We start from the raw sequence: 27,837 nt of genomic DNA, 5'->3' as shown, positions 1-27,837 counted from the left end.
TTCAAGTATTGTTGTACTTGAGCTAATTTATTTGTATATTTTTATAACAATGTTTTTTTTTTATATTTCACTCAATATTTCATGTAATGCAAAACAGAATGGGTAAACATGATGGAATTTGTAAATGAGAAGTCATTTTTAACTAACAACCTGATGTATAAATACTTGAGTGTTGTTTAAATCCAAAGGTCATGATAAAAATGGTTCAGTGGAGTTACGATGATTCTATAAAATATTTAAAACAAAAACATGAGAAAAAAGATGTATAGGATAAGATTAAAATGGTACTTAGTGATAGAAATACTTTACTGGCACAACGATTAGGCAGCACTTTGTGGCTGAGGACGGAGTACCAGAAAGATTCAGCACAGAGACTATAGTCCATTCAGAAGGTCAGATACAGGACAAGGAGCAGTGCTCAGGTACTGAGATGGACCTGTTTCCAGAGAACCAGAACCATGTCATGGTTCTAGTTACAGATCATGGCAGAGAAGACAATCAAAGCAACACAGTTCTACATAATTCGAATTAACATTTCTCACACCCAAGGGGCAACAGAAGTTGCTGGTATGTGTACAATATTACATTTTGGTTAACTGTGGACCACCTCAAAATTCTCATGTTCCGATATAGTGATGATTGGGTTATATATAGGTATACTGGGAGCAGTGCAACACAGTTGTCACATTCTGTGTCACACACAATGCAGTGAAGGTATGCAGGATGCTTTCTTTCAAGGGAACACATGCACACACATATAGAGGGAAGAAAGCATTATGTTCACATCCAGTTTATATAACGACATATGGTGAGAAAGCCAGGCACAATCCTCAACTTCGGAGTTATACACAGATGTTTTGACAGAGACTACACTTAACAACCACACTTTGAGGGTTATACCAATGCTAATTGAGAGTAACAGCAATCCTCAAAACTAAACGCTTAGGGCGTATTTAGCAACTTGTAGCTAGGAGCTTTATTTGCTAGTGGTGCCTGGCGACTCTTTCAAATACCTTGGTGAGAAGCACAACACTAACATTTAATAGGTTACTCATAAGCTTATATAGGGGAAAAATTACACCTAATACTTGCACTCAATGCAGCTTCTGCCCATACGTAGGTAGCGGTGTACGCTTCCAAAGATGACTCACTGGAGAACTGATCACCTGTCAAGTATGTGTTCTGCAATGAGGATGCAGCATGGTTCGATGAGGACTGCAAACAAATATAGGAATTCCTTAAGTGATTAGTCCAAACCTGTGCAGTCATAGAGAAAATCAAGATGGCTAGAAGGATTTACACAAACTTGATTTAGAGAAAGAAATCAGAGTCCGTGCAGTAGAAACCTAAAGCCCTCGAAAAAGCTGCACTGGATAAAGACACACAAACCTTCTGGAGAAAAATGGGGACAGCACAAGATGCTGCAAAGAACACTTTGGAGGCAAATATGACCGAATACAACTGGATAATCTCCTTCACAGAAGTTTTTTACACAGCAAACTTTGTAAGCAGTGAAACAGAGAATAGTATTGTACCATCAACTTCTTCAAAGAACACGAGTACAGGTGAAGAATGTGGGATAAGAGAAAAATATGCATATTTCTTCACGGAGGAGAAAGTAAAGAAGGCAGTCTGTGACTGTACAAACCAAAAAGCCAGGACTGAATATGATTCCACCAGTGGTCCATAAACATCAGCTGGAATGGCAGGTATCAGTACTGGCACTATTTGTCTTAGGGATCTCAGTTTATCAGGCTTGGAAGGTAGAATGCTTTCTTCTTAGCTGTGGATTAAATCCTATTACTTTAGGTATGTGATACTCCCCACTATTTTGAAAAAGGGGTAGTCATCCACTAAGCTAGTCACCTACAATTTTAAAATGCGATTTTTTACCTGTGGCAATCCCCTGGACAAACCTCAAGGTGCATGAATACACATAGACTACACCAAGTGTTATTTCAAATACAATTAGTAAAAGAAATAAGAAAAAATGTGAAAGAGACGAGATGGCACCTCACGTGCGCAACACCAATTGAGCCTGCTGATTGGTACTCATCAGCTCTGCCCACTTTTATCATCATTGGTTACCATCACGTTCCAAAAAATAATAGTCAAGTAAGTGTCCAAAAATAAACCAAAGCTGTTAAGGTACGTGGTGAAGCAATCACATACCAAAAACGACTGAGGGCTCACAACAAGGAAGGTAAAGGTGAGAATGCAAGAGCATCTCAGTACGATCAGAGCCGGTAAACTTACGACCAAGCTTGTTCAACACTGCCATGAAACCAAACACGCCTTCACATGGGTAGTCCTTGAGAGAATAATGGACACATCACAAAATATTGAGGATATATTGGCCTCAAAAGAAGCCAAATGGATTTTTCAGGAGAAATCTGACCAATTTGGACTGAATGACCAAATTGAGTGGGGAAGGGCAAGATTCTAAAGTGGTTGTGGACATTCTGCAATTGAAGAACATTGTGGGCTCTAACTGTAACAGAGTTTCTTTGGTATGATGCTTGTCTCCTGTGGTCAGTTATTTTGGGTCGTATACATAACCCCCCAATTTAGCTCTATCTATGAACCCAGTGCAACATAGGAACGCATCTCCACTTGGCTATGGGGGATATAAGTAGATTATAACATAATATATACTCATAGGCTAGGATAACTTTCCATCATACTACAAATAGAACCACATCGAAAAAGAAAAGGAAAACTATCATTAGGTATCTATAAGACCTGAGCCTTTCGTAATAAACACTATCTTTTGAAATAGACACCATCTTCCTGATACCCACACTGAGATGACGCTCATAGTGTTATTAGACTGGGATAGAAATCTGCAGGAACATAAATCCATTATGAACCACTTCTGTGCCCACACTACTTTTTCTGAAATGACATCAATGATATAAGAACGCTTGAAGGGGATAGTACTATTTTGAGTATATTCCAGGATGAATACTAACCCTATCTAAGATGGCGCCCAATGCTATGCTCCACAATGCAGGAGTTGGATATATGTAAACAGGAGACCTATGACTCCACCTGTGAGGTCCTTCATGATTCTCACAAACAGGCGTCACTTAGACAATAAATTATGAATAGATGCTTAGTTGTGTATCAGTTACAACTAGATCGAAAATTAAGAACATCGCTCAAAACCCTATCTAAGATGGCTCCCAAAGTTATGCTTCAAAACGAAGGGGGTATATATATAATCAGGGTACTTATGATTCCACCTGTGAAGTTCTTCTTACACTATTCTTATAAACAGGCGTCATTGATACAAAAATTACGAATAGACGCGCATTTGTTCATTAATTACAAATAGATCGAAAATAAAGAACCTCCCCATTCCAAGATGGCGCGTATTATTGACGCGCAAGTGAGCAGCTGGTTTCTGTATAAAAGGAGCTTGGGGATGAGCCCACGTGTGACCGGCGGAGAGAAGGAGCTCCGTGAGGCTTTGGGTGGTAAGGAGGCGTTACTGAGAGGGAGTGGGGACAGAGACGTGAGGCTGCACTCCGGGTGGTGTTAGGACTCCATGGTGTTAGTTTGAACTAATTATCTTCCATTTATGAACAATAGGAAGGTGAAGGCTGTAGTGAGTCCAACGGTACACTTAGGGTAATAGAAGTAAGGGTTACCACCTCGGTATATATATATATATGAGACCAACAGCGATTCACAAGCAGCCGAGACATCGCTAAAAGCAGAGTCCCCGTGTGTTCTGTATGTGCTGGTTTGTGCCATTGGAGAAAATACAGCGAATTTGAATATAGAACATGTATTTGGTCTCCAAGGTGAAATTGTAATAGTGACGAGTATGCAGCTGGGTCTCCTTAAAAAGAGACATCAAATAAGGGGGTCATGGTTTTTAGTTGGCTTTCACATCTGACACAAGAGTGTGTGTTTTTACATCCAAGACATGATTGGGATTTGAATATATCAAAATATTTTCATTATAGATTCGCATTACAGCTGAGTGCGGCATCACTGCGAGGACTCACTTAAGGAGCCCGCACAAGACCTATTGGAGTGAGCTGGTACGCGAGGCCATGGCTCACTGAGGGTAATGGATATATTCAAATGAAATGCAGAGACTTGTAGATATATTAGGGTTAGTGGAATGAGCTGAAAGTTGTGTGTGTTTTTATTCTCTTTTACCTTTGGCAGTCCCCAAGAGAGAAAACTCTAACAGTGTCCTGTGTTTGTGCCAAGCGACTGGAGCAGCCCTGACGAAATCGCCAAAAAATGATTGGGCGATGAAACATGTTGGCACTATTTAATGGTATGCGTATTAAGCAACCTTTTTAATTGTTGATTTGGGTGCACATCAAAGGAGTAATAAAGTTTGAACCTATTGAGGGTGTATCCTCCTCAACCTTTTACTTTCACTATTCAGTCGTTTTTGGTATGTGATTGCTTCACCACGTACCTTAACAGCTTTGGTTTATTTTTGGACACTTACTTGACTATTATTTTTTGGAACGTGATGGTAACCAATGATGATAAAAGTGGGCAGAGCTGATGAGTACCAATCAGCAGGCTCAATTGGTGTTGCGCACGTGAGGTGCCATCTCGTCTCTTTCACATTTTTTCTTATTTCTTTTACTAATTGTATTTGAAATAACACTTGGTGTAGTCTATGTGTATTCATGCACCTTGAGGTTTGTCCAGGGGATTGCCACAGGTAAAAAATCGCATTTTAAAATTGTAGGTGACTAGCTTAGTGGATGACTACCCCTTTTTCAAAATAGTGGGGAGTATCACATACCTAAAGTAATAGGATTTAATCCACAGCTAAGAAGAAAGCATTCTACCTTCCAAGCCCTAGGCCTTTGTTGATAGATATTGGTTGAGAGGAGGGCGGCCTAGGTTCTTTTTCCCCTCTATAGCTCCTTATTGTGTATATATCTCAGTTTATCAGGCCTGCCCTGTTTCATGGCTGAACAGCATAATTATTTCCTTTTACAAGAGGGTCCTCAAGAATGACCCAAAATCTTACAGACCAGTCAATTAGAATTTATAAAGAGCGGCTAATCACCCGACAGGGTATCCAGGTGCTATCCAGGCAGATCCTTCAGATTTGCTGATATAGACTGCAAATTATGCCTCTAACTATTCATAGCCACTGTGGAAGAATGCATAGAAGAACAGAACATATTAAATCTAATCCAAGCCAGAATAAGACAAGGGCTTTCCACGGAAGACCATGTTTTGAATTTTCTCACAAAGTGTATAAATAAAGCACGGTCAAACATTTAGCTTTTTTGGACTTAACATCAGCTTTTGACCTGCTAGCCAGGGGCAGATTATGGAATAAACTGGTGAACATGGGCCTGCAATCCGCTCTCCTGTCACTTATCAAGGTTCAAAGACACTTTATTCAGATAACATCGTATCCATAAAAGCATAGCAACAAAACAAATAAAAAAATATATAGAGAGTCATAATAAAATCCATTAGCAACATACAATATACAATAGTCTGTCAGATTTGTACAAAAATTCATATATAAATAATGTGAAGGCTAAAGGATTAGACATCATCTGACGTGCTCGAACAGCAATTCTCAAAAAGTTGCCTGTGCGAAAAACCAGCTCTTCGTCATCCAGAGTAAGTAACCTCAGGTAAGCATTTTCCAGACTGATGGACATAAACTTTTTAAAATACGGGTTAAAAGCCAATACAATCGCTAATGATCTCTCTCGTTAAGGATGCGGCCGGGTTTTTCCAGACGGATAACCAGAATCTTCTATAACAATTATTTTGAGTTCCCTATGGCAGATATATTGAGATGTGGAGTTTGGGACGCCTAATAACTTCCTACAGAATCTGTTTTCTTCCTGTTAGATACAGGGACTCTTGACGATGCCCCAGACCTCAGTGCCGTACGTGGCTGTTGGCACGTATTGAGATTTAAAAAAAATTAAAATAGCTAAAATGGCACCTGTTCTCTCTGGGCGTGGAAGGCTAAGAATTGAGTTGGTGGCCTTTGAAAGCTTGCTTCTGGAGTGAGCCATATGCTCAGTATAGGAACTGTTCGCAGCAAAGACCACCCCAAGATAAGGAAAAGTGCTAGTGCTCGTCAACTTCTGATTACCCACAGATATAAAACTAAGTTGGCGCTTCCTAGGACCACACAACATTATAAAAAACTTTTAAAAGTTAGTGCATAAGTCCAAACTGTCCATGTGGTTAACAAAACCCTGCACCAAAATGCGTAAGGAATTCGGAGTGCGGCCCATAAGGACCGCATCATCCGCATAGAGTAGTACAGGAAGTGTTTTTCCATTGATTTTTGGGACAGCTTGAGTCATTGATTTTAATGCTTTATGCAGTCTGTTAATATAGATGATAAAAAGGAGGGGGGCTAGAACACAACCCTGTCTAACCCCCCTGCCTACCATAATAGCTTCCGTGACCTCGCCCCCGCAACTGATCCTGACCCGGGCCTCAAGGTCTTTATGAAGGTGTGCCAAAAAATGCACCAGGATCTCATCCAATCCATAGGCCAAGAGGATAGACCAGAGCTTTGACCTATTGACAAGGTCGAAAGCAGAGGTCAAATCCATAAAGGCCAAATAGATTGGTGAAGCCTGTGCAATGGTGTATTTGCCCATGATTAGATTAAGATTTTGGCATTGTTCATTGGTGCCGACCTTGCTTCGAAAACCTAATTGACAGGGCTCTAAAATACTGTTTTCCTCAGACCACTCTAATATCTTGTTATATTGGACTCTACCCAAAATTTTTAAGGTATTATCAATTAGGGAGATGGGCCTATAACAATTGGGTTGGGAACAATTCCCCTTTTAAAAAATCGGGCAATAATGCTCGAGGACCAGGAACTGGGTAGCGGAGTGTACATTAAATTATTAAAAACTTTTAAAAGAAGAGGCGCCCAAAAGTCTGGTTTGCATTTAATAAGGTCAATGGGTAGCCCATCTGGGCCAGGGGCTTTGTTGCCCACACTCTGTTGGATGGCTTCTTCTACCTCAAACATGGTTATCTGTATTCTAGTTAATGGCCTAGGCTCAAAGTAGTCCGCCTATTGTGCGGGTGCAGCATAAATCTTTGTGAAGTGGTTTTCCCACGACTCACTCACAATGGTGCAGTTAATAGGAGTTAGAAGCTGCCCCATGGATCGCAAATCCCTCACAGCTGTCCAGAATGGATCGCCATTTTCTATATTTGCGGCTTTGGCTAGTGCTTCCCAGCGATTTGTTTAGAATTTCCCCTTTCCGATTAGAAATCACAGTTTTATACCATAGCCTGGCCAATTTCACTTCTAGATTACACCTTGGATTAGATGATAGGGCTCTGCGCAATTGTCTGTTTGCCTCAGAGCACTCATGATCGAACCATCTAGGTCCTTGTTTCATAAGAGAGATGGGTTTTGACAAGAGGGTTTTAATTGCTAGGCAGAGTTTAATAAAATCATGGACAGCCTCAGGGTATGGATCTTGGGCTGATGAACATGAATTTATGAGGTGCATATTGGCTTTCACCACTGTCTGAAACAAATCATTATAATCAATGCCCCTCCATATCAGTCTAAAATTGTTGGTGGAGGGCGTTAAATTCCTGGCCCCGCATTCGGAAGTAAACATGGGCTGGGGGGCTAAACTCAACACTGTTTTGATTGGGTTATGGTCCCCTTGACTCATAGCGATAACTTCTACTTCCATTAGGTGATCTACAAGGAGGGTGGAAATAAAGACAAAATCTATAGTGGAAGAACACCCCCTTTCTCTGAATGTTGGCACAGGATACTTATTTGCGTGTGAAGCGGCCACAGTGTCCATGGCATTGGTGAGGTTAAGCATACTCCGGAACATAGCCAACTCTGCGCCCCTGCGACAGGTGGGGCTGGAATTATGAGACCCTGTGCTATGTGGTGTATCTGTTAATTTCGCATTAAAGTCACCACCCAAAAGGATACCAATAGTTTTAGCTGATTCTTGCTGGCAATCTAGATTAGAAATAAAATCAAAGAGCTTAATGAAATTCCCATTAGAGATGGAGTAGAAATCATTATTATAAAAATTAATCCAATAAAAAGAGACTCTCGATTTATACAGTAAAACTTGGAAGTTACGGCTGTTGGTTGGTAGAACCTTGATGCCGCCACCAGCAGCAATGTTAATCCTAATAAATAAACCCCCCGAGGGGCGACCAAATTTAGGAGTAGGGGCTACAATATTATAGCAATGAAACCCATTAATATGTAGTTCTTGGGTAGCCCAAGTCTCTTGGAACATAACTATGTCCTGTTCCTTTATTAAACGTAGCCAGTCCGCGTCGCCAAGCCTCGACTGGAGGCCTGCTACATTCCAGTTCAAAATACTCAAATCTGTATCAAACTTGGCCTTAAATATGGCTAGCTGGTCATTTAACAGATCAGTGAGAGGGGGGGATACAAAAACCTGCAAATGTTCCGAGGGGTATGGTCGATATTCCAGTAGGGATGGTTGTCAATCCTGTGTGTACAGATCTGATAAGACCTGAAACCTATTGGATACAGGGAGAGGGGCAGACATATTTGCAGTGAGCCTAAATTGCGGTTTATAAAAATAACCCAGGGGGAGTGCACAAATACTGGAGTTTTCGATAAATGTTTGCTCACAGAATATTAATATGAAGCGAACTATGTGGGGCCTGCGAAAGTTGATCACAATACAGTCACCATCGATGTTTTTAGTGGATTGACCAACCCACCCAACTCTGTGGACCATAAGGATCTCATTCATGTTGGATGAGTGAAACCTTTTGTGCTTGTTTAACCAATCTACAGTCTTATTGCGTAGGTCAACCCAAGACTCCCTCTGGTCTCCTATAAGAGTGGGAACGGGGGAGGAGCCTAGCGCGCAACCAAGATGGCCGCGTAGGCTTGTGGCTCCCGAGGGCCTCCGCAACCTCCCACGTCTATTCTGTCATAATCCTGATTTTTTCGATGGGCTTTTGTTTATGATCTTGCGCTAAGGTGCCACTCGTTTTCCAAATCGAAATTGGACTCCGGGAACGTGTTTTTTGGCGATCTGAAGTTTGCGGCCTTCTCCGGCCTTGGTGCCGAACTCGGGTTGGTGAGGTGCCCGGCTGCGAATTGAACAACAGCGGCATGCCAGGCTGGGCCTGCCCCGGACCCCGTGCTTTCACTTTCGGTTTCGAGTTGAGCTACCGAGACTGATGCATGGGACATTGGGAGAGCTGCGCAGAGTACGGAGTGCAAGGCCTAGTCTTGAACTGTAAACGGGCCTCTTTCAGTTGGCGGCCCGGATCTCCTGGCCTTCCTCCGGGTGCTGGAGGGTGCTGACCTTGCTGATCACTGACGATGACGACGAGAGTGGGCGGCGACAAACTGAAACCCAAATCTACCCGGAGGGGAGCCTATTCCCAGGCCAACAATATGGACCGTTATGCACAGCCAAAGGGATCGCCTAGTGGATCGCGTAAATCGCCTGAGCCGCCCAAGGAGGCCTCGGGCGCATCATCCGAATTGACCCTGTTGGATGTCATGGGGGCCATTGAGGAGATGAAGGTGACTGTGAACCAGCAATTGGATACTCTGGCTAACAAATTGGACTCGGTGCTGATTGATGTCACCTTGGTCAGAGCGGACCTGTCGAAAACCAATGACCGGGTCGACTCATTGACCCAAGCAGCGTCGAGCCTAACGGTAGATGTGGCCGCCTTGCAGACGACGGTGCGGAGGTTGCAGCTCGCCAGTGACCTGACCGAGCGTCGCCTTGAGGACTCCGAAGGCAGGGCCAGACGGAACAACGTCCGCATTATCGGCGTGCCCGAACGGTCGGAGGAGTCTGCTGTGGATCTTTTTGTGGAGGATCTAGTGGTGACTCATCTAGCACCCAAAGGGCTGAGCAAGTTCTTCGCTGTGGAACGGGCCCACAGGATCCCGGGGGGTGCGCCCAAGGTGGGTGCCCCCCCGCGGCCTATCATTGCCCGACTTTTTAATTTTCGGGATAGAGACGCTATCCTGCAGGCGTCGAGGGTGGCTGGGCCATTACGATTTGAGAACTCTAATGTTAGCTTTTACCCAGACTTTACACAAGCGGTTCAAAAGCAACGGATGGGATTCTCGGCCATCAAACGGCGCTTGAGAGACATGGAGTTTAAGTATGCAATGCTGTTCCCGGCTAGGCTGCGGGTCGAGTTGGATGGTCGCTCCCACTTCTTCGACCGGCCGGAGGCGGTGGGAGAGTGGCTGGATGCCCTGCCCAAGAGTCGGGATCGGGAGGGTCGGATGACGGAGAGCGGAGAGGGTTTGACGGAGTAGGAATGGAACTGTGATCCTGGTGATGGACTGTATTGGTAACGTTTTGCACCTGTGGCTGCACTGGACTCCAGTTTGTAACGCTTTGCCCCGTGGTATTTGGAGGTTGCGGGGGGCTTGCTGAGGCCCTTTCCTCCTTCTGGGGTTTTTTCTTGTCCTTTCTTCATATTGGGGCGACAGGCACACTGCATGTTGGGGGGGCTGTTTGGGCTCACGCAGGGGTGCAGGGAGGGGGGAGTTTTGTTGGGGTTGATGGGGGGGGGGTTGGGGTTTGTTTGTTTGTTTCACAAGGCGGGGTAATATTTTTTGCTGTGCTATTATGATTGTGCTCCCCGGGAGGGGGATATTTTGTGCTGGGAGGGATGGGGGGTAGGGGACTGAGACTTCTTTCCTGGAATGTGAATGGGCTGGGGGACAGGATAAAGCGGGGGGTAGTCCTGCAGTTCTTGAAACGTATTTCGCCTGACATTGTGTTCTTGCAGGAAACGCACCTCATAGGGAACTCTTTTCATGCCATGAACAGACGAGGATATCGCCTCCTGGCCCATTCTGGTTTCACCTCTGGCTCGAGGGGAGTGGGCATCTTAGTCAGGACCTCTCTCCCGCTGGTGGTGGATGAGGTGCTCCACGACGACAGAGGGCGCTACACTGCGCTGGTGGGGAGGTGGGAGGGTAGATTGATTTCGCTGGTCGCGGTCTACGTGCCGCCGGGCCTGCAGACGGCCACCTACGCTGATTTGGGGCGCCTGCTGCTTAGGCTCCCGGGGGGGGGTGTTGGTACTGGGGGGGGACTTTAATGCGGTGGTTTCCGGTGTTGAGGATCGATACCCTCCTAGGGACCTCCCTCGGGCCCAGAACTGGCTGGGGGGCTTTGTGGATACCCTAGGACTGATAGATTGCTGGCGGTTGAAACACCCTGGACACGCGCAATATACCTTCCACTCCGGGGCCCATGGTAGTCTTTCGAGGCTTGACTATATGTTAGTGCCTGCGGCCCAGGCGGGGATGATCGGAGAGGTGCGACACTTGGCGCGCGGTATATCTGATCACTCCCCCCTTTTGCTGCACCTCGATATCGCCCTGGGGGCGGAGGGGAGGGTGGCACCGATCAACCCCTGGTACCTCCGGAACCCCACGATTCGTGCAGACCTGGTTAAGTCTTTGGAACACTATTTTAATGATAACGTGGGGTCGGTGTCTTCCGCCGTCTCCCTTTGGGAGGCCTTTAAGACGGTGCTCCGGGGCCAGGCCCTATCTCTCATTTCCCACACCAAAAAATGCGAGGCGCAGGAGGTTGTTCGGCTAGAAAATGAGATCACCGAGTTGGAGAGTGATTTGGAGCAAGGTGTTACGGATGACAGATTGCATGTGCTGGAGCTTAAGCAGGCCGACTATAAGGCGCTGGTTACTGAATCTGCTAGGAGTATGAGCAGGGAGCAACTGGGGCGATTGTACGATATGGGTGATAAGGCAGGGAAGTTGATTGCCTGGTTGGATAAGAAGGAGAGAGCGAGTCGAGTGGTGCCGGAGATTGAGAGGGTGGATGGTGTGCGTGTGACGGACCCCGGTGACATTGTTGATTGCTTTGCGGAGTATTTTCACGGGGTCTACTCTCCGGTCTCAGAGCGATCGGAGGAAGACTCTCGACTGCTGCTTCGAGATATTACTCTGCCCTCCCTATCTGATGAGGATAAAGTATTGATGGATGCGGCCCTATCGCCAGATGAGATCGCTTTGGCCATTCGCTCCATTGCCTCAGGTAAGGCCATGGGTCCTAATGGACTTCCCATCGAATTGTATAAGCTGCGCCCAGATGCGATTGCCCCGTATCTCCGGGACATGTTCCTTGAGGCTCAGGCGGCGGGCTCCCTCCCTTCTGACCAACGTCTTGCTACTATTGTTGTTATCCATAAGGAAGGGAAGCCGCGGGATCGGTGTACTTCTTACAGGCCTATCTCTTTGTTAAACGCGGAGCCCAAAATCCTCGCCAAGGTACTGGCCAATCGTCTGATCCGGGTTGTGGGCGACCTGATTCATCAGGATCAATCCGGTTTTATACCCCATTGCAATACCGCTTTGAACCTGCGGCGACTGCATGGCGTCCTTGCTCGCGCCCCATTCATTCGTGAGCCGGCCATCTTGGCGTCCTTGGACGCTACCATGGCGTTCGACACCTTGGAATGGCCATACATCTGGGCGGCGTTGGCGAAGTTTGGGTTTGGCCCGGGTTTTATCGGTTGGGTGAAATTGCTTCATGACAACCCACTGGCACAGGTAGTGGTCAACGGACGGGTGTCGGCTCCCTTTGTTTTGGGTAGGGGCACCCGACAGGGATGTCCTTTGTCGCCTCTTCTCTTTGCGCTTTGCTTGGAGCCCCTTGCGGAATGGTTGCGGTGGCACCCCTCGATACGTGGCCTTAGATGGACGCCGGAATACGAGGATCGTGTTTCCCTATATGCGGACGATATCCTCTTGTATCCTGCATCTCCGCGTAAATCGCTCATTGTATTGGTGGATGTGTTGAGCTCCTTTGGTCGCAACTCCGGATTGGTAATTAACTGGGCTAAGTCTTGTGTATACGTTCTCTCCGGGGAGGCCCCGCCCCTTCCGCGGGGGTGCCCTATCCAGATTGCGGAGTCGGGGTTCACGTATTTGGGTATCTTTATAACCCTGGATCCGGTGGCCCGGTATGAACGGAATCTTCTCCCCCCCCTTCAGCGCCTAAGGGCGGATGTGGCGGGTTGGCGGCGGCTGCCGCTCTCGCAGCTCGGCCGGGCAGCATTGTTCAAAATGATGTCGCTACCACGCTTTTTGTACGCCCTGCAGAACACTATGGACGTAGTGCCGGCCCGTTATTTTCGGGAGGTGGAGTGTCTCCAGCGTCGATTATTTTGGGATGGGCGGCCGCGGATTGCTCTTGCTAAACTGACCCTACCGTGGTATGACGGGGGGGTCGCCCTCCCTGACATTAAGCGATATTACTGGGCCTCCCAGTTGGCTGCCGTCAATCACGGGATGTATGGCCCTGCTTTGAACCCAGCTTTTGAGATGGACAAATTGCTACTGCCAGGCGGAGACTATAATCGAGCACTATACTCGGGGTCCCTTGATGCGCGGTTGACGGGCCCGACGCGGGTCGCGGTGCAGGTGTGGCATGCAGCAAATGCGGCGATGGGGTGGAGGGATCGCTTGACTCGGGCTACGCCATTGTACGCGTCCCAGCGTTTGGGTTGTCTGTATACTACGAAAGGCTTCGAGAAGTGGGATACGATTGGTATCAGCACGGTAGGGGATCTCTGGACGAAAGGGAAATTTAAGACGTTCGACATGCTGAAAACGGAATACCAGTTGAATGATAGGGAATACTATCGGTATGTTCAAGTTCATCATGCCTTGTGTTCCGTGTTTTCAGACGTGGCGGCTATTCCGGAGCATTCCCCGTTGGAAGACAGAGTATTGGACGGCTATGTGCCGGATAGCACCATTTCGTTGATTTATAAAAAGCTTATCAATGATCGTATGGGTTTGCTGGCCTCATTGCGGGAGACATGGATTGCAGACGGTATAGAACTGGACGACGAGGATTGGGTGTCAGCGGTGGCCTCCCCGAAAGAGGTGGCTATCCCGGCCCGATTGCGGTTCGTCCAGCTTAAGATACTGCATAGAGTGTACGTCACGGGGCCTGGCCTGATACGTATGGGGTATTCGGTGGATGGTCTGTGTAAGCGAGGCTGTGGGCTACTGGGGACTTTTCTCCATATCTTGTGGGAGTGTCCGGAGGTGACTCGGTTTTGGTGCAGAGTGCATGCGGTGTTAGAAGAAGTCACGCATGTTGCCTTGTTGCCGGAGGCACGTAGATGCTTGCTGAATGTCTGGGAGCCGACTGATTACAATGTGACGCAGACGCAATGGGTGACTCTAGGCTATATGATAGCGAAGCGTGACATCGCACAATTGTGGGGCTCCCAGAGGCCGCCAACGGTCTCCGAGTGGAAGAAACACATGGACTGGTGTATGTTTAGAGAGAAAACGGTGTATGTGGCGAGAGGCAAGCCTGGGAAGTGGATTAAGGTGTGGGGTCCCTGGAACTCCTATCGTGGAGGTATTTGCGCCCCGCCCCAGACGCGTGAGATGGATGCCGCTCTGTCTCCCTAGCCCTCGCATTCCTGTATGCTCCTGCGACACGCGACTTCGTCGCTTCTGCCTTGCCCCCCTCCCCGCCCCCCCCCCTGTGTACCCGGGTTGGTTTACTCCCTCGATACGAGGAGCACATGTTTCTGCCATTAACCTCCTCTGCCTTGTGAGTTTGATGTTTTCTGTTTTTCAAAAATCTGAAACCTTTCCTGTTTGTTTATGGACTGCGGCTGTGGCTGACTGCGATAATTAGCACTTTAGTAACTCTTTTGCTGCTTCATTGATGTGCATGTTAAGTCGTGCCTAGGTTTAGACTGCGTTTAGCGGCCGGCCTGTTGGTTGTAGGCCCATACTTGTATCTTTTCGAAATTGTAATAAAGGTTTTTTTTTAAAAAAAAAAAAAGAGTGGGAACACCGGCCAGAACTAATACATAAGGACAGGTGGCTGGAGGTAGGCTCAAAACATCGGTGTTAGGTCTCAGGCAGTTACTCCTTGTGCTGTCTATTGTGGTCCTGCTCCGGTCACTTGATGTGGCGCCAGAATCTAAGCTTTCAGGGTGACTGCTACATGGACCCAAGGTCTTCGTGTTAAGCTCCCGAGAAGCATCCTGTATATTCCCCTGCTCAGGGCTAGGTTTCAGCACAAGAGGTTCTTTTGATTTGCGGCATGTTGTACAAAAATTAGCAGATACGGACTCTTTATGCAAGGTGGGGCTTGGAATCAGTAAATTATATCTTAAATTAGCATCTACTGGCATTAGTGAGCCCTCCCCCGCATTGGCATCAGGATATGAAATCGCTTTACTACCACTACCACTTAAATTGTCCATAGCAGTGTCCACACGTTCCAACTTTTTCCCAAAGAAGGGTAAAATTCCTGTCGATCAGTTCTTTAATATGGGCTAGTGCGGTTTCCAGAGCAGGCTCCACAGCAGTGGCAAGAGCAGCGTCCCCAATGGTATCATTCCTTGCTGATGAAAAAACAACATCAGTCGGTGTGCTAACAAAATTAGTTAGTGTTGTTACATGATTAGTTACATGGTTAGCGGATCGGGGACCCTTTATGCCTTTCGTTTTTTGGATGCCAACGCCCGCCTCCGTTTAGCCGGTGGTACTCTCATCTTGTTCTCGTCTCACTGTTTAGCGACCCGTGCTCTGGTGTTTAAACTAGACCCGTTATTTGTGACCATGGAGGGTGCATCCAGAGTTGACAAGGGGTGGAGTAATGCAAGGCCTCTGGCTTGCCCTGCTTCGTTTCTCGCTTTACATGAATGACGTCTGCAGAGGTCTTGCAAGCCTCTCAAGATGTGCCCGCCATAGAGGGCTTTTAGATACCATCCTCATCCCTCCTACTCCATAAGGTCTTCAAGCACAGCTGACAGTCACAGAAAAACACTTTACAACAAATATCCAAAAATAAATTCCCAGAAGACAAAGATAAAGGTCTTTTAGAAAAATTGACGCATGGGTAGAGTTTTTAAAATCAGGGGTAGAGCGCTTTAGGAAGCTTTCCTTAACCCTTCCAGCAACATGAACTGTGAAGCACACATTAAGAAGGAACTGAAAAATCAGGGACAATACTGAACGCTCCCCTTTGTTTGCTCATTTGGGAATAGATTGTTCTAGCCAATTAACAACGTATTATGGGAAAAAGTGAGAAGCCAAATTGCCTATAGGGCACAACTTTTGGGCCTGGACAAAAGTGCAGCTAAAATCGGACCACGTGAAGGTAAGTTCTGAAAAACACTCCTCATGCTCCTACTAAGCTTTCTCACTGGAATCCAATGTTGGCTACAGCGTTATCTTAAATAGATGCCAAATGCCTCTGTCCATAACAATGTGTTGAAACATAGGAAGTAAATCAGAAATCAACAAAGCGTGGAAGGAGCTTTTCAACATTAGCCCAGAATTTAAATACACACTTGCATGGAAAAAGGAAGCCTTACTCTTTAGTCTTAAAACAGACACTCTAGAGCACAGCTTGAGAGCTGTATCATTAAAAAGAACTTGCACATTTGTGAAGAAAAAATCCAAACAGTGCCAGCAAGACTGAAGGCACACAGCAGGTCCAGTGGGGCTATCTGACGCAGTGCTTAATTTCTAATAGATAAATAAGTGCCTGGTTCCAATGTATTTCAAGGGAGGCCACTGAACCTAACACTTCCTGAGGGTGCTGCTAAATACAGTGCCGCCGTTACCAGCCAACCAACGCACTCCAACAATGTGAATTATTCTGTGCCACCAAAACTGTAAGAATGGCCTCAATCAATCAATCAGGCGTTTGTTAAGCGCGACTACTCACCTGTAAGGGTCTCAAGGTGCTGGGGGATAGAAGGGGGGGGGGGGTTAGCAGGCTCCAGTCCATCAAGGGGGGGGGTCTGCCGAAGAGCCAGGTTTTGAGGTTTCTTGCGAAGATGGGGAGCGATGTTGTCTGTCTGAGGTGGAGCGGCAGGGCGTTCCAGACTCGAGCTGCGAGGAAGGAGAAGGAGCAGCCTCCCGATCTGGTCTTTCTGGTGCAGGGGACCACAGCGTAGGAGAGCTGGGCAGATCGTAGGGTCCTCTGGGGTGCGTGGAATTTGAGTCGGCTGTTCAGGTATGCTGGTCCTGTGTCGTGGGGGGCCATGTGGGCATGGGTGAGCATCTTGAAGGTGACTCTAGCTTCGATGGGGAGCCAGTGGAGTGTGCGCAGGTGCTGGGAGATGTGGCAGTGTCTTGGCTGGTCGAGGATCAGTCTTGCGGCGGCATTCTGGATGTTCTGTAGCTTGCGGGTGAGGTTTTTGTTTATTCCGGCGTAAAGTGCGTTGCCGTAGTCGAGTCTGCTGGTGACCAGGGCGTGAGTGACGGTCTTTCTGTGTTCGAGGGGGATCCATTTGAAGGTCTTACATAGGAAGCGGAGGGTGTGGAAGCAGGAGGACGAGACGGAGTTGATCTGGTGGTCTATTTTGAGCTCGGAGTCCAGGATGATTCTCACGTTGCGTGCGTGGTCCGTGGGGGTGGGCGGGCTTCCGAGGGTGGGGTGGCCACAAGGTGTTGTTCCATGCGTCGGGGTTTGGGCCCATGATGAATCCTTCTGTTTTGTTGGTATTTAGTTGTAGGCAGCTGTTTTTCATCCATTTGGCGACGGCTTCCATGCCTTCTCGAAAATTGTGTCTGGCGGTATTGGGTTCGTTGGATAGGCAGAGGATGAGTTGGGTGTCGTCTGCGTATGACACAATGTTGAGTCCGTAGGTTCTGACGATAGGGGCGAGCGGAGCCATGTAGAGGGAGGACCCCTGGGGGACTTCGCAGGTTGTAGGTGTAGGGTCGGAGAGGAAAGGGGGGAGTCTGACCCGCTGCGTTTTGCCAGAGAGGAAGGAGCAGATCCAGTTGAGGGCCTTGTCTTGGATCGCTGCGTTGTGGAGTCTGCGTATTAGGGTGCGGTGAGAGACTGTGTCGAACGCCGCTGAGAGGTCAAGGAGGATGAGGGCTGCTGTTTCTCCTTTGTCCAGTAGGGTGCGGATGTCGTATGTTGCAGCGAGGAGGGCGGTTTCCGTACTGTGGTTTTTTCTGAAGCCGGATTGGGAGGAGTCGAGGATGTTGTACTCTTCGGTGAATGTGGCGAGTTAGTTGTTGATGGCTTTCTTGATGACTTTCGCTGGGAATGGGAGCAGGGAGATGGGTCTGAAGTTTCTGAGGTCGGTGGGGTCCGCCGAGGGTTTCTTCAGGAGGGGGTTGACCTCGGCGTGTTTCCAGTCGTCGGGGAACGTGGCGGTTGCCAGGGAGCGGTTGATGGTGTGGCAGAGCATGGGTGCGATGGTGTCAGCGACTTTGTTGAAAATGTGGTCGGGGCAGGGGTCCGTAGGGGCCCCGGAGTGGATTGACTTCATTGTCTTCAGTGTCTCTTCGGTGGTGAGGGCTGTCCAGTTGTTGATCGCTGGCTTCAGGGTGTCGGGGGTGGTTGGTGAGGGTTCAGTGTGTTGGTTGTCTTCGTCGAAGTTGTTGTGGATGCTCTTGATTTTGTGGTGGAAAAAGGTGCGGAGTTTGTCGCAGAGGTCTTGTGAGGGAGGGATGTTGGTGGACTCGCTGGTGGGTTGGGCGAACTCCTTGATGATGTTGAAGAGTTCTTTGCTGTTGTGTGCGTGAGTGGAGATTCTGTCTTCAATTGCTTTTTTTCTTGTTTTACTGATGAGTTGGTGGTGGGCTTTGGTGGCGGCTCTGAAGTTGTTGTAGGCATCTGTGGTGTTCCTCCAGGCCTTTTCGAGGCGGCGTCAAGTGCGTTTGGACTCTCGAAGTTCGGCGGTAAACCATCTGGCTTTCTTGGCGTGGGTGTTGTTGTTTTTCTTGATGGGGGCTATGGTGTTTGCGCTGTCTGAGATCCATCTGTGCAGGGTTCGGGCTGTGGTGTTGGGGTCGTCTTTTTCCGTGATGGTTGGGGTGGAGTTGCTGAGTGATGAGGTTAGCTGGTCGTCGGTGATTCTGGTCCAGTTTCTTCCTGGGAGCAGGTGCAGGTGTCTGTGGATGGTGGGTGTTCTGAGGGTGAAGTGGACGCATCGATGGTCAGTCCATCGAAGTTCGTGGTGTGGCTGAAGGTGATGGAGTTACCTGTTGTGAAGAGGGGGTTGAGGGTGCGTCCTGCTGAGTGCGTGGGTTCGGTCACGATCTGGCGGAGTCCAATGTTGTGGAGGTTGTCCAGGAGGGATGTGGTGCTGGGGTCTAGTTGGTTGTCGAGGGGGAAGTTAAGGTCTCCCAGTAGGGTGTAGTTGGTGAATGCGATGGCATGCGGGGAGATGATGTCCGTGATGGAGTTGGCGAAAAGTCCGTGGGGTCCAGGGGGTCGGTAGATGAGGGTTCCTCGGAGGGTGGTGGTAGGTCTGGCCAGTATCTTGAAGTGAAGGTGTTCCATCAGGTCTGTGGGCTTGTCAGGGAGTGTGCTCAGGTGGAGGTTGGATTTGTGAACGATGGTGATTCCTCCTCCTGGGCGGGTGGAGCAGTCCTTCCTGGAGATTTTGTATCCCTTGGGAATGGCGATGGCAATGGCGATGTCCGGTCCCGAGGTGGTGTTGGTCCATGTTTCGGTGAAGTACGCTTCGTCCGGGGTGGTGTTGTCGAGGAGGTCCCAGATTTCGGTGGCGTGTTTGTGGAGGGATTGGACATTGAGGAGGATGCATTGCAAGGTCTTCAGTTGGGTTGTGGTCTTGCGGGCAGGTTGCGCCGGGTCCATGGTCTTGGCGGTGCTGCAGGTGTGCCGGCAACTGTGAGAGCTGAAGGGTCCGTGGGTGTCGGCTGGTGATGGTAGCTTGCAGTTGTTGTTGCGTCCTGGGTTGAGAGCGTGGAGTGCCGCTGGGTCGTAGCGTTGGCGTTGAGGAGGTCCAGGGTTCCTGGCACTGGTCGCAGTTGGGTCACGGATGGAGGCAGACGGGCTTGCCTTTCGCTTCTGTGCGCCAGCTGTGCACACGCTGCCTGCGTCTGCGGAGCGAGAGAAAGGACACAGAGGTCCACTGGACCACCAGGGATGAGGCACAGGTAAAACCTGCGGTTGGAGGAGGGCCTCGAACACCAGCACTTGAGAGTGCAGGGGCTCGGGGGAAGGCCTCACTTGATGGTGGAGCTGCGAGGGGGGGAGAGCAATTTCACAGACAATGAGTCAGTGGTCTTGCTCGACTGTCCCCGCAGGGGCAGCCATTAAGTAGGGATCGGGGAGGGCTGGACAGCTGGGAGGTGGGAGCGGGGAGGGGAGCTGGATTGGGCTGGTTGCGTTGGCCCTGCTTGGGGGGAGGGGCTGCGGGGGCAGCAGCGGCAGGGAAAAACGGGCAGAAAAGGCAAAAAGAGAGGAAAGATGGCAGGGAAAGGTGCAAGAAAAGTGGGGGAAAGACACAGAAGGAGAGTGAGAGGGGAAGATTAAATCAGTGAAAAACGAGTGAAAACAGAGGAAAGACAGAGGGGGAGTGAAAGGGGGAGATTGAAATCAGTAAAAACGATGAAAACAGAGGAAATACACAGAGGAGGAGTGAAAGGGGGAGATTGAAATCAGTGAAAAACGAGTGAAAATGGAGGAGAGACACAGAAGGAGAGTAAAAGGGGGAGATTGAAATCAGTGAAAAACAAATGAAAATGGAGAGAAAGAGCGGAGCAAGAGAAAGGAGACAGAGGTCCACTGGACCACCAGGGATGAGGCGCAGGTAAAACCTGCAGGTGGCGAAGGGCCTCGAACACCAGCACTTGAGAGTGCAGGGGCTCGGGGGAAAGCCTCACTTGATGGTGGAGCTGCGAAGGGGGGAGAGCAATTTCACTGACAATGAGTCAGTGGTCTTGCCTAGACGTGATACTGGTATTTTAATGTGGATTAAACTTACAAATAAAATTTTCACATATACAAGATGGATGGAATTGGTACCTATGTAACATTTTTCCATACCTCTTGTGAGGTCTAAAGTTCGTTCTTGTGACTTGAGTAAGTTGCTACTCACTGGACATGATTCACAAAGGTAAACATACACTTTTATGTATGTTTATAATTTTGGGGTATTCACAAACTTCAAGTTAAATTTTACTGATAGTAATTTTACGTAGGGGTGTGCGGAATTTGCGAAATCCACTTCCGCAAATTATCGTGAAAATGTTTAAAATTATCGCAAACAAGCGGAAATATCGCGAAGATGCAGAAGTTTTTTTCCCGCATGTTCGCGAGATTTTCTGCATGGTTGCGGGTCGCCAACTTACCCATGTGGTTGCTCGCGGGCGCGGCCATCTTGTTTTGAGTTGTCTCACGGTGCATGATCGCGAGAAGAAAGACGTGATCGCGCGACGCATGACGTCACTGCGGGCGCGAACTGTCGCGAGACAGCGCAAATAGCTGAAAACAATACAACATCTCATGGAGAACGCGACCGTATCAAGAAAACTTGTCGGCGAATGCAGGGATTCAGGTAAGGCGATCGCGCGAGAATGTATTATTTTACAGCGCAAGCAAGAAACAAATTATCGCCAAGCTGCGGAAAGCGGAAATGTTGACATTTTCGCGCTCTCCGCGGAACGCGAAAATGTCAAATTATCGCAATTTCCACGAACGGAACGAAATTTTCGCCCAGGCCTAATTTTACGTCTGCAGAGACTCTGCACTTGTGGCAGAGACTCCGTACATAAAACGATAGGCCTGTCCAATATTTTTATGGGCAGAGTCCACCTCCCCGACTGCGGAGTCTCAGCCGTCGTAAAATAACTATTAGTAAAATTAAACTTGTTTTTTGTTAATACCAAAGAAATAGTAAACTTACACAAAAGTGTATTTTTACCTTTGTGAATCAGGCCCTCTATGTATTATTTTTACAGTGATGGCAAGCTCTGGGTAGGACCACAAGAGTGTTGAGCACCCTTTCGGTGCATGGTTGGGAGTTCCATGATTGTAGATGTTCTGTGTGTGGGAAAGCTGGATGTCACAAGTGGGGTTTCAAACAGGTTAGGTGTGGATGGAGATCCAGAAAAGTGTGATAAATAGGTGCAGTCTCACATTAAGCTTCTCTCCATATATACGTCGATGTTTTGTGTATATGGCATTGTGTGGGGGTGCTTTGTGATGATCTGGATAGGTATGCATATGTCAACGATGGCCCCTCAATGGTTTCTGGTATTTTTAGTAGAAACATGGGCTTAGCACTTTAAGCATTTGATCAGCCTTCTTCCCTTTTTAGACCCACTTGGACTGAAATACTTAATAGTCTTAAGGTGTGTTTTGGGGGAACAGCCAAGCTTTTCTTGCTTTCCTGAATTCCAAGTAGTTTTTAATCATCCTTAGTTTCTTCGGAACAGTGTTCTACAGTTTCCAGGTGTGTATCAAGAATGACAATCTATTGGCTATTGTTTTTGCTGTACTGAGGGATAGTTAGTAGTGGTGGCAGTCTATCTAAGGTTCCACTTTTATGTGTGAAGTTTGATTGGAGAAAGACTAGTATACTGCCGTGTTGTTGGTAATACGGAGCGTTTGGAAGGATATTTTTCTTGCAAGTGACCAGTGTATGGCCGCCAGGGCAGGGGGTTGCCATTGCTTCTGCTCAAGTTCAGTGATTGTCTGACAACAGCATTCTGGATTCATTGCAGTTTATCGAATAGCATTTTGTGAGTTCCATGTAGAGTGCATTGGCATTATCTAGGCATCATAGAACTAGGGTTCCTTATGCTTGGACTATATGAATGTGATCTAGGTAAGAGAAGCTCTGCTGTTATGTTCTCATGATGTTGAAGGTGCTTTTTTACCTGGTTTATATCTTTCTCAAGAAACAGTTTGGTGTCCATGGTCACTCCTGAACCTTTTACGTCTGACAATGTAATGGGAAGAGGTCCAATCTTTATTGGATTTTTGTAGTTGGGTGTAGGGAGCTGGCTCCTTATATGATATATCAAAATGAGATATATCGTGCAAGGAGTCCAGCAGTTCCCTTTTGAGTGGACAGGGGTTTGCTCAAGCGCTTTTCTAGAGGGTAGTGTAGTCGAGCAGCCTTAGGCTTATCAGAGTGTTAGACATCTGTAAATACACACAAGTCAATAAATTATGCACACGACTCAAAAAGGAGAATCACACCAATTTATGAAAATTACACGTATCTTTATATATATATATTTATGCACCAGAATCAATACGATCAGGTAAGTACATTTTTCAATAGAAATACTTTTGTATTTAAGAAGTCGACACTTGGTGCATTTTTCAGAAGCTGCTACGTTGTCTAATGGGAGGAAAAACAAGCATGGCAGACAGGTACATTACAGCGACTTATGAGACCATTCTCAGGGACTTAAGGTGAGTGGAGGGCAGGGTCCAAGGCTTCACCAGTCAGACACCCATCAGCGGCACTAGGGTAGCCGGGTGCAGGGGTGCAAAAGAGCATTGGGTGCCCAATGGGAATTAATGGGGATTGATCTTTGCAAAAAGAGGCTTCAGGCTTTGACTGGGGGGCAGTCAGTGTGAACCAGCTGGGGGTGCTCAGATCTCACGATGCTCAGGGTTGTTGGGACACCTTTGGTCCTCTTCTCCATGACCCAGGGGCAACAGATGCAGAGGTGCCCTTAGGCATCAGGTTTTGAGCAGTCGCAGTAGAGGGGGCCTACGAACAGAGGCTGCAGGCGTCGTTGAGAAATCCACAGTGGGGAAACTCAAGGTGGGTTTCGAGTTGGAGGGCTGGAGACCGCATTGGCACTGTTGGCCTACATCAGCTTGAGTTAGGAGGCTCGATGCAGAGATGCTTTACGGTGTCGGGTTCTACTGTCTTGGAGCCTTACAGCTCAGTCTTTGGTATCTGCAGGATGCAGGGGAACAGGTTTTCTGTCCCACATGAATTATTGGTTCCTGGGTGAAGTACTGGCAGGCCTCCCAGGCTTTTGAGACACAGCAGCTGCAGGACAAGTCATCTTTTGGTGCAATTGTTGAGGTCAGCAGGCAAGCCGTCCGGGTTTATTGCCAAGTCAGTTGCTGGATCTTCTGTTCTTGCTCTTTGCAACTCTTCACATCCATCTTCTTCTTTCAGGCTGGCAGGATCTGGTTCTCTGGTGCCAGGGGCTACTCTAAATACAGATTTTAGGGGCGTTAGGGTGAGTGTAGGGTAGTTGCCAATGGACTACTTACCCTTGTGTTCATTACGCCCCTTATTTGACCACTTCCTGTGGTAAGTGGGCATAACCCTGTCCGAGAATTCCTACGTTTGCCATCTTAAAGATGGCCAACTCTGAAAAGTTGTGTCCACTTAAGGTAGCCTACCTTAGATGTAGTACTAGCCTGAGGGTGGGCACGCCTCCCTGACTTGCTCATTTTTCTACCTGTCCAGGTGCCAAAGGGCTCTGGACAAAGGGAATAGGCTTCCTCTTGTGTGAGGGGAGCCAGATTCGCATTTCAAAGGCGGTGGCTTCTTTAAAGCTCCCTTGCCTAGTTATGCTAATTGGCAGGTCATCCTGTGGGAGGGGGTGGGAACACCCTCTTCCCGAGCAGGCTTTGTTTTTGACCTCTTGAAAGCAAAGGCCCTCACCCTTGGTGGTCAGAAACTCGTCTCTTGCAACAGGCTGGCAAGAACCAGTCAGTCAACACACCAGAGGCTGGCAGGTTTTCAGGGGTCACCTCTAAGGTGCCCTCTGTGTGCATGTATTAATAAACCCAACAGTGGAATCAGCAGGGGTTCATTAATACGAGATGTTTGATATCAAACATCTTTATATTCAGTGAAGCTATCATGTAGCTGGGGAACTCGTTTTCACTAATGTCCAGAATATGTACTCAAAATGGCTTCCCTGTTCACTTGTACTAGCAGCAATAGGGCTGACCAGCACAGGGGCATATCTGCTCATGCAGTTATGCCCTCACATGTAGTATAGTGCACCCTGCATTAGGACTTTAAGGCCTGCAGTAGGGGGGGGGCTATTCTCTATTCCATGCAGTGTCTGTGGGCATGGCACAATTGGCTGTTTGACATGCAGTGTTTTCACTTTTGTCTGCACCAAGAAAAACAGCATGCAGTGGCAGTCTGTAGGTGTTTAGTGAGGGGTCCTTTAGGTTGACACAATTCGTGCTGCAGCCCTTAAGGAACCTCTTTGGTCTCCTTACCTTAGGTACAGGGGTAACACTTACTAGTGACTTACAGGGAGTGCCAAAGGTATTGCTAATTGGGGTACAATGGTACAGTTGTTGGGAAAGAGATCTGGCACTGGGGACCTGGTTAGCAGGGATCTAGAGCTCTTCCAGTCGAAATCTCATCAAATACCAGGCAAAAAGTAGGGCTGACCATGTCAAAAATAGGGCACTTTCCTACATTGGGTTTTTATCTTTCCATGTTCCGCATGTTAGGAGCTCTCTTTTAGAAGAATTTAATTTTAGGTGATTTTGTAGCATCCATTTGTTATCTACTTCTAGGCCTTTTGTGACTATAGGTGTCTAATGGTTTTTCTAGTTTAGGAATAATCTGGTTGTCATCCACATAGTCGTAACAGGTAAAGTTTAAAGGCATATATAAGCTTTGGGAGTGGAGCAAGGTATATGTTCAATATTAATGGTGCAGTCGTTGAACCTGTGGCACTCCTGAATATTCCGGGAATGGTGCTGATAGGTGTTGTTTAGGGACACACTGGTGTTCTGTGTGAGAGGTAGGACTTTACCCATTTTAGAGCTGTGCTTTTTATTTGTGTTTCTTTTGATTGTTTGAGTAGGAGATTGTGCTCTATCGTATCACAAATAGCTGAGAGATCGAGTAGCAGGAGTACGGCAACTCTGTAAGAATAAACTGTTTACATAAGGTCATCTCAGGTTGCATTTGAAGCGAATTCAGTGCCTCTGTCAAATAGGACACCTATCAGCTGGTCAGAAAGGAGCTTGTTTTTTATCAAGAAAGTCTGATAATTCTGCGAATGCTGCTTTTTCAATTCGTTGAAACAGGAATGACCCATTTGATATTGGTGTGTACTTTGTTGGGTCCTTGGGGTTTAGTCCCTATTTCTTTAGGATTCGCATGTATAGCCAGTTTTAAGTTATGACATGGTAGGTGATGCCCAGTTGGCCCTTAATAGATCAGATGTTCTTGTGCCGGTTAAAAGATTAAGAGAGTTGGCAGCCATTAGGTCATGTCATATCTAGCTAGTCTTTCTCAATCTTGCGTGGCCTAATGGGATAGGTTTTCTTACTACAATGAAGGTTAAATGTAACGTGCCTCCTATCCCAGTTCTAGCAAACGTGGATCGTATGCATTCTAAATAAATCGATGCTTAATCTTTTTATATAGAAAGAGAAATTGCCCTGTATCCCTCAGGGGATTTCAGGGGTACACTTTCAAATGAAGGTGTGGACATGCAATAAACCCCCTGTGCATCTGGCTTAAAGTTAATGAAGCGCTAATTAAAATATCAGCTAGAAAATTAGGTAGTTACAGAAATGGTCCCTAGGATCAAAGGCGAGAAATGTTGATTGTCTCTATTGCTACTTTTCAACTGGAGGCGAGCTCTTAAGGGACCCGTACCACTGGAAATCCTCTTCAGGTAGTAGACTGTGGTATGAGGTGGTCTATAGTCAATTCAGTGATTTAAACGGAATTTTAAACTGAACATATCAATAAAGTGCATTCATGGCAGTTCGATCTGTCATGCAAAGAAATGTAACCAAACCTTGGAAAGACATGTATTTGATTCAGGAGAAAATATGTCAGTGTGTAGAAGACCTTGATTATTTTTCTTGTGAGATAATGTTGTCCTAAAGAGAATTATTTAGTTTGTTGTGCAGATGCTCTCTGCTGGTTCACGTCGTTTCAGTTTGCTGCTCATATGTTTGCTAACCTGATGGTTTTTGTGTGTTCTTTGCTTTCTTTGAAGGCGGACTGGACTTTAAATATCGGCGAGCAAGCCTTGGATATAAGCATCGTCTCCTTCAGTCAGGCGCCATCCTCTGTCTTTGTGCTCGGCGAGAGAAACTTCTTTTGCCTGAAGGAGAATGGCCAAATCCGATTCATGAAGAAACTTGACTACAGTCCTAGCAGCTTCCTTCCATACTGTTCAGGTTTGTACAGTGTTGCTTAATCGTCGTATGCCTCATTACCTAAACCAAACACAAAGCTAGTGGAAAATGAGACATTCCTTTATTTGTGGGGAAGACCAGTTGATGTAGGAAAGATCATATTTGGCAGTTTTACTCTCTTAGCATGAAATATCCCTCTGCACTACACAAATGGTGTGATCCACAGGGAACACAGGAATAGAGTAAGACAGCAAGATGACACTCACCACTGACATCTGCAGTGTTATAAAGGGCACGAGTAGGAATCCCCGCAACGTAGACTCAGCCTTCCATCCAACCGATTGGGGAATAGTAGCATCTGTTCATTGCAGTGCCTAGAAATGGCAGAAGTGTGTTTGGAATTGTAGTATAAAAATCAACTACTATTAAGACTATCGCTCCATTGGCATTCATTAGGAATGTCAATACAGGAAGCGACTTAACTTGGCTTTTGACCATGGATTGCAGGCTTTTTATATCAAATTTTTCTGAGTCGCAGTTATATTAAAAAACAAACGAATTGTTAAGTAACAAACGTTCATCTATAGGGCCTACAAGAGAATGCCCTATAGCTGCTGTCCAATAGAATTAATCACAAAGATCATTCCTTATCCCAGAATGCACAAGGTACAGCTGCACTGCCCAGTATACCCACCACCCATGTTCACAACCGCCATTGAGCTGTGCAAACAACATAACACCACGCATCACACAGAAGCCAGGAGTCGTCCTCCATTACCAGTTAGCACATTCAGAATAGTCCAACTCTTGCACCGTGATCGATCTTCTGAAATGACGCAGTAGAACATAACCATGCCCTTCGGACATAGCCATTCTCTTCTCTCGCGTAGCCACTCATGACAGTAGAGGAGGAATGCAGGTCTTCAAATCACCGACCGCGAGT

General features: G+C 47.2%; 1 protein-coding gene across 2 annotated transcripts in view; it reads left to right on the top strand.

Annotated features, from left to right (window-relative positions):
* BBS9 (Bardet-Biedl syndrome 9) overlaps positions 1–27,837 on the top strand; it is a 1,933,935-nt gene that overhangs the window by 480,621 nt on the left and 1,425,477 nt on the right. For both annotated transcript variants that reach the window (XM_085607489.1, XM_085607490.1), the window contains exon 8: positions 26,753–26,936. In XM_085607489.1, coding sequence (XP_085463615.1) covers positions 26,753–26,936 — 184 coding nt within the window. The remainder of the gene's footprint in view (positions 1–26,752; positions 26,937–27,837) is intronic.

Source organism: Triturus cristatus, chromosome 5_2 (genome assembly GCF_964204655.1).
Source record: "Triturus cristatus chromosome 5_2, aTriCri1.1, whole genome shotgun sequence".
NCBI lineage: Eukaryota > Metazoa > Chordata > Amphibia > Caudata > Salamandridae > Triturus > Triturus cristatus.
This window is presented reverse-complemented; position numbering and strand designations above follow the sequence as displayed.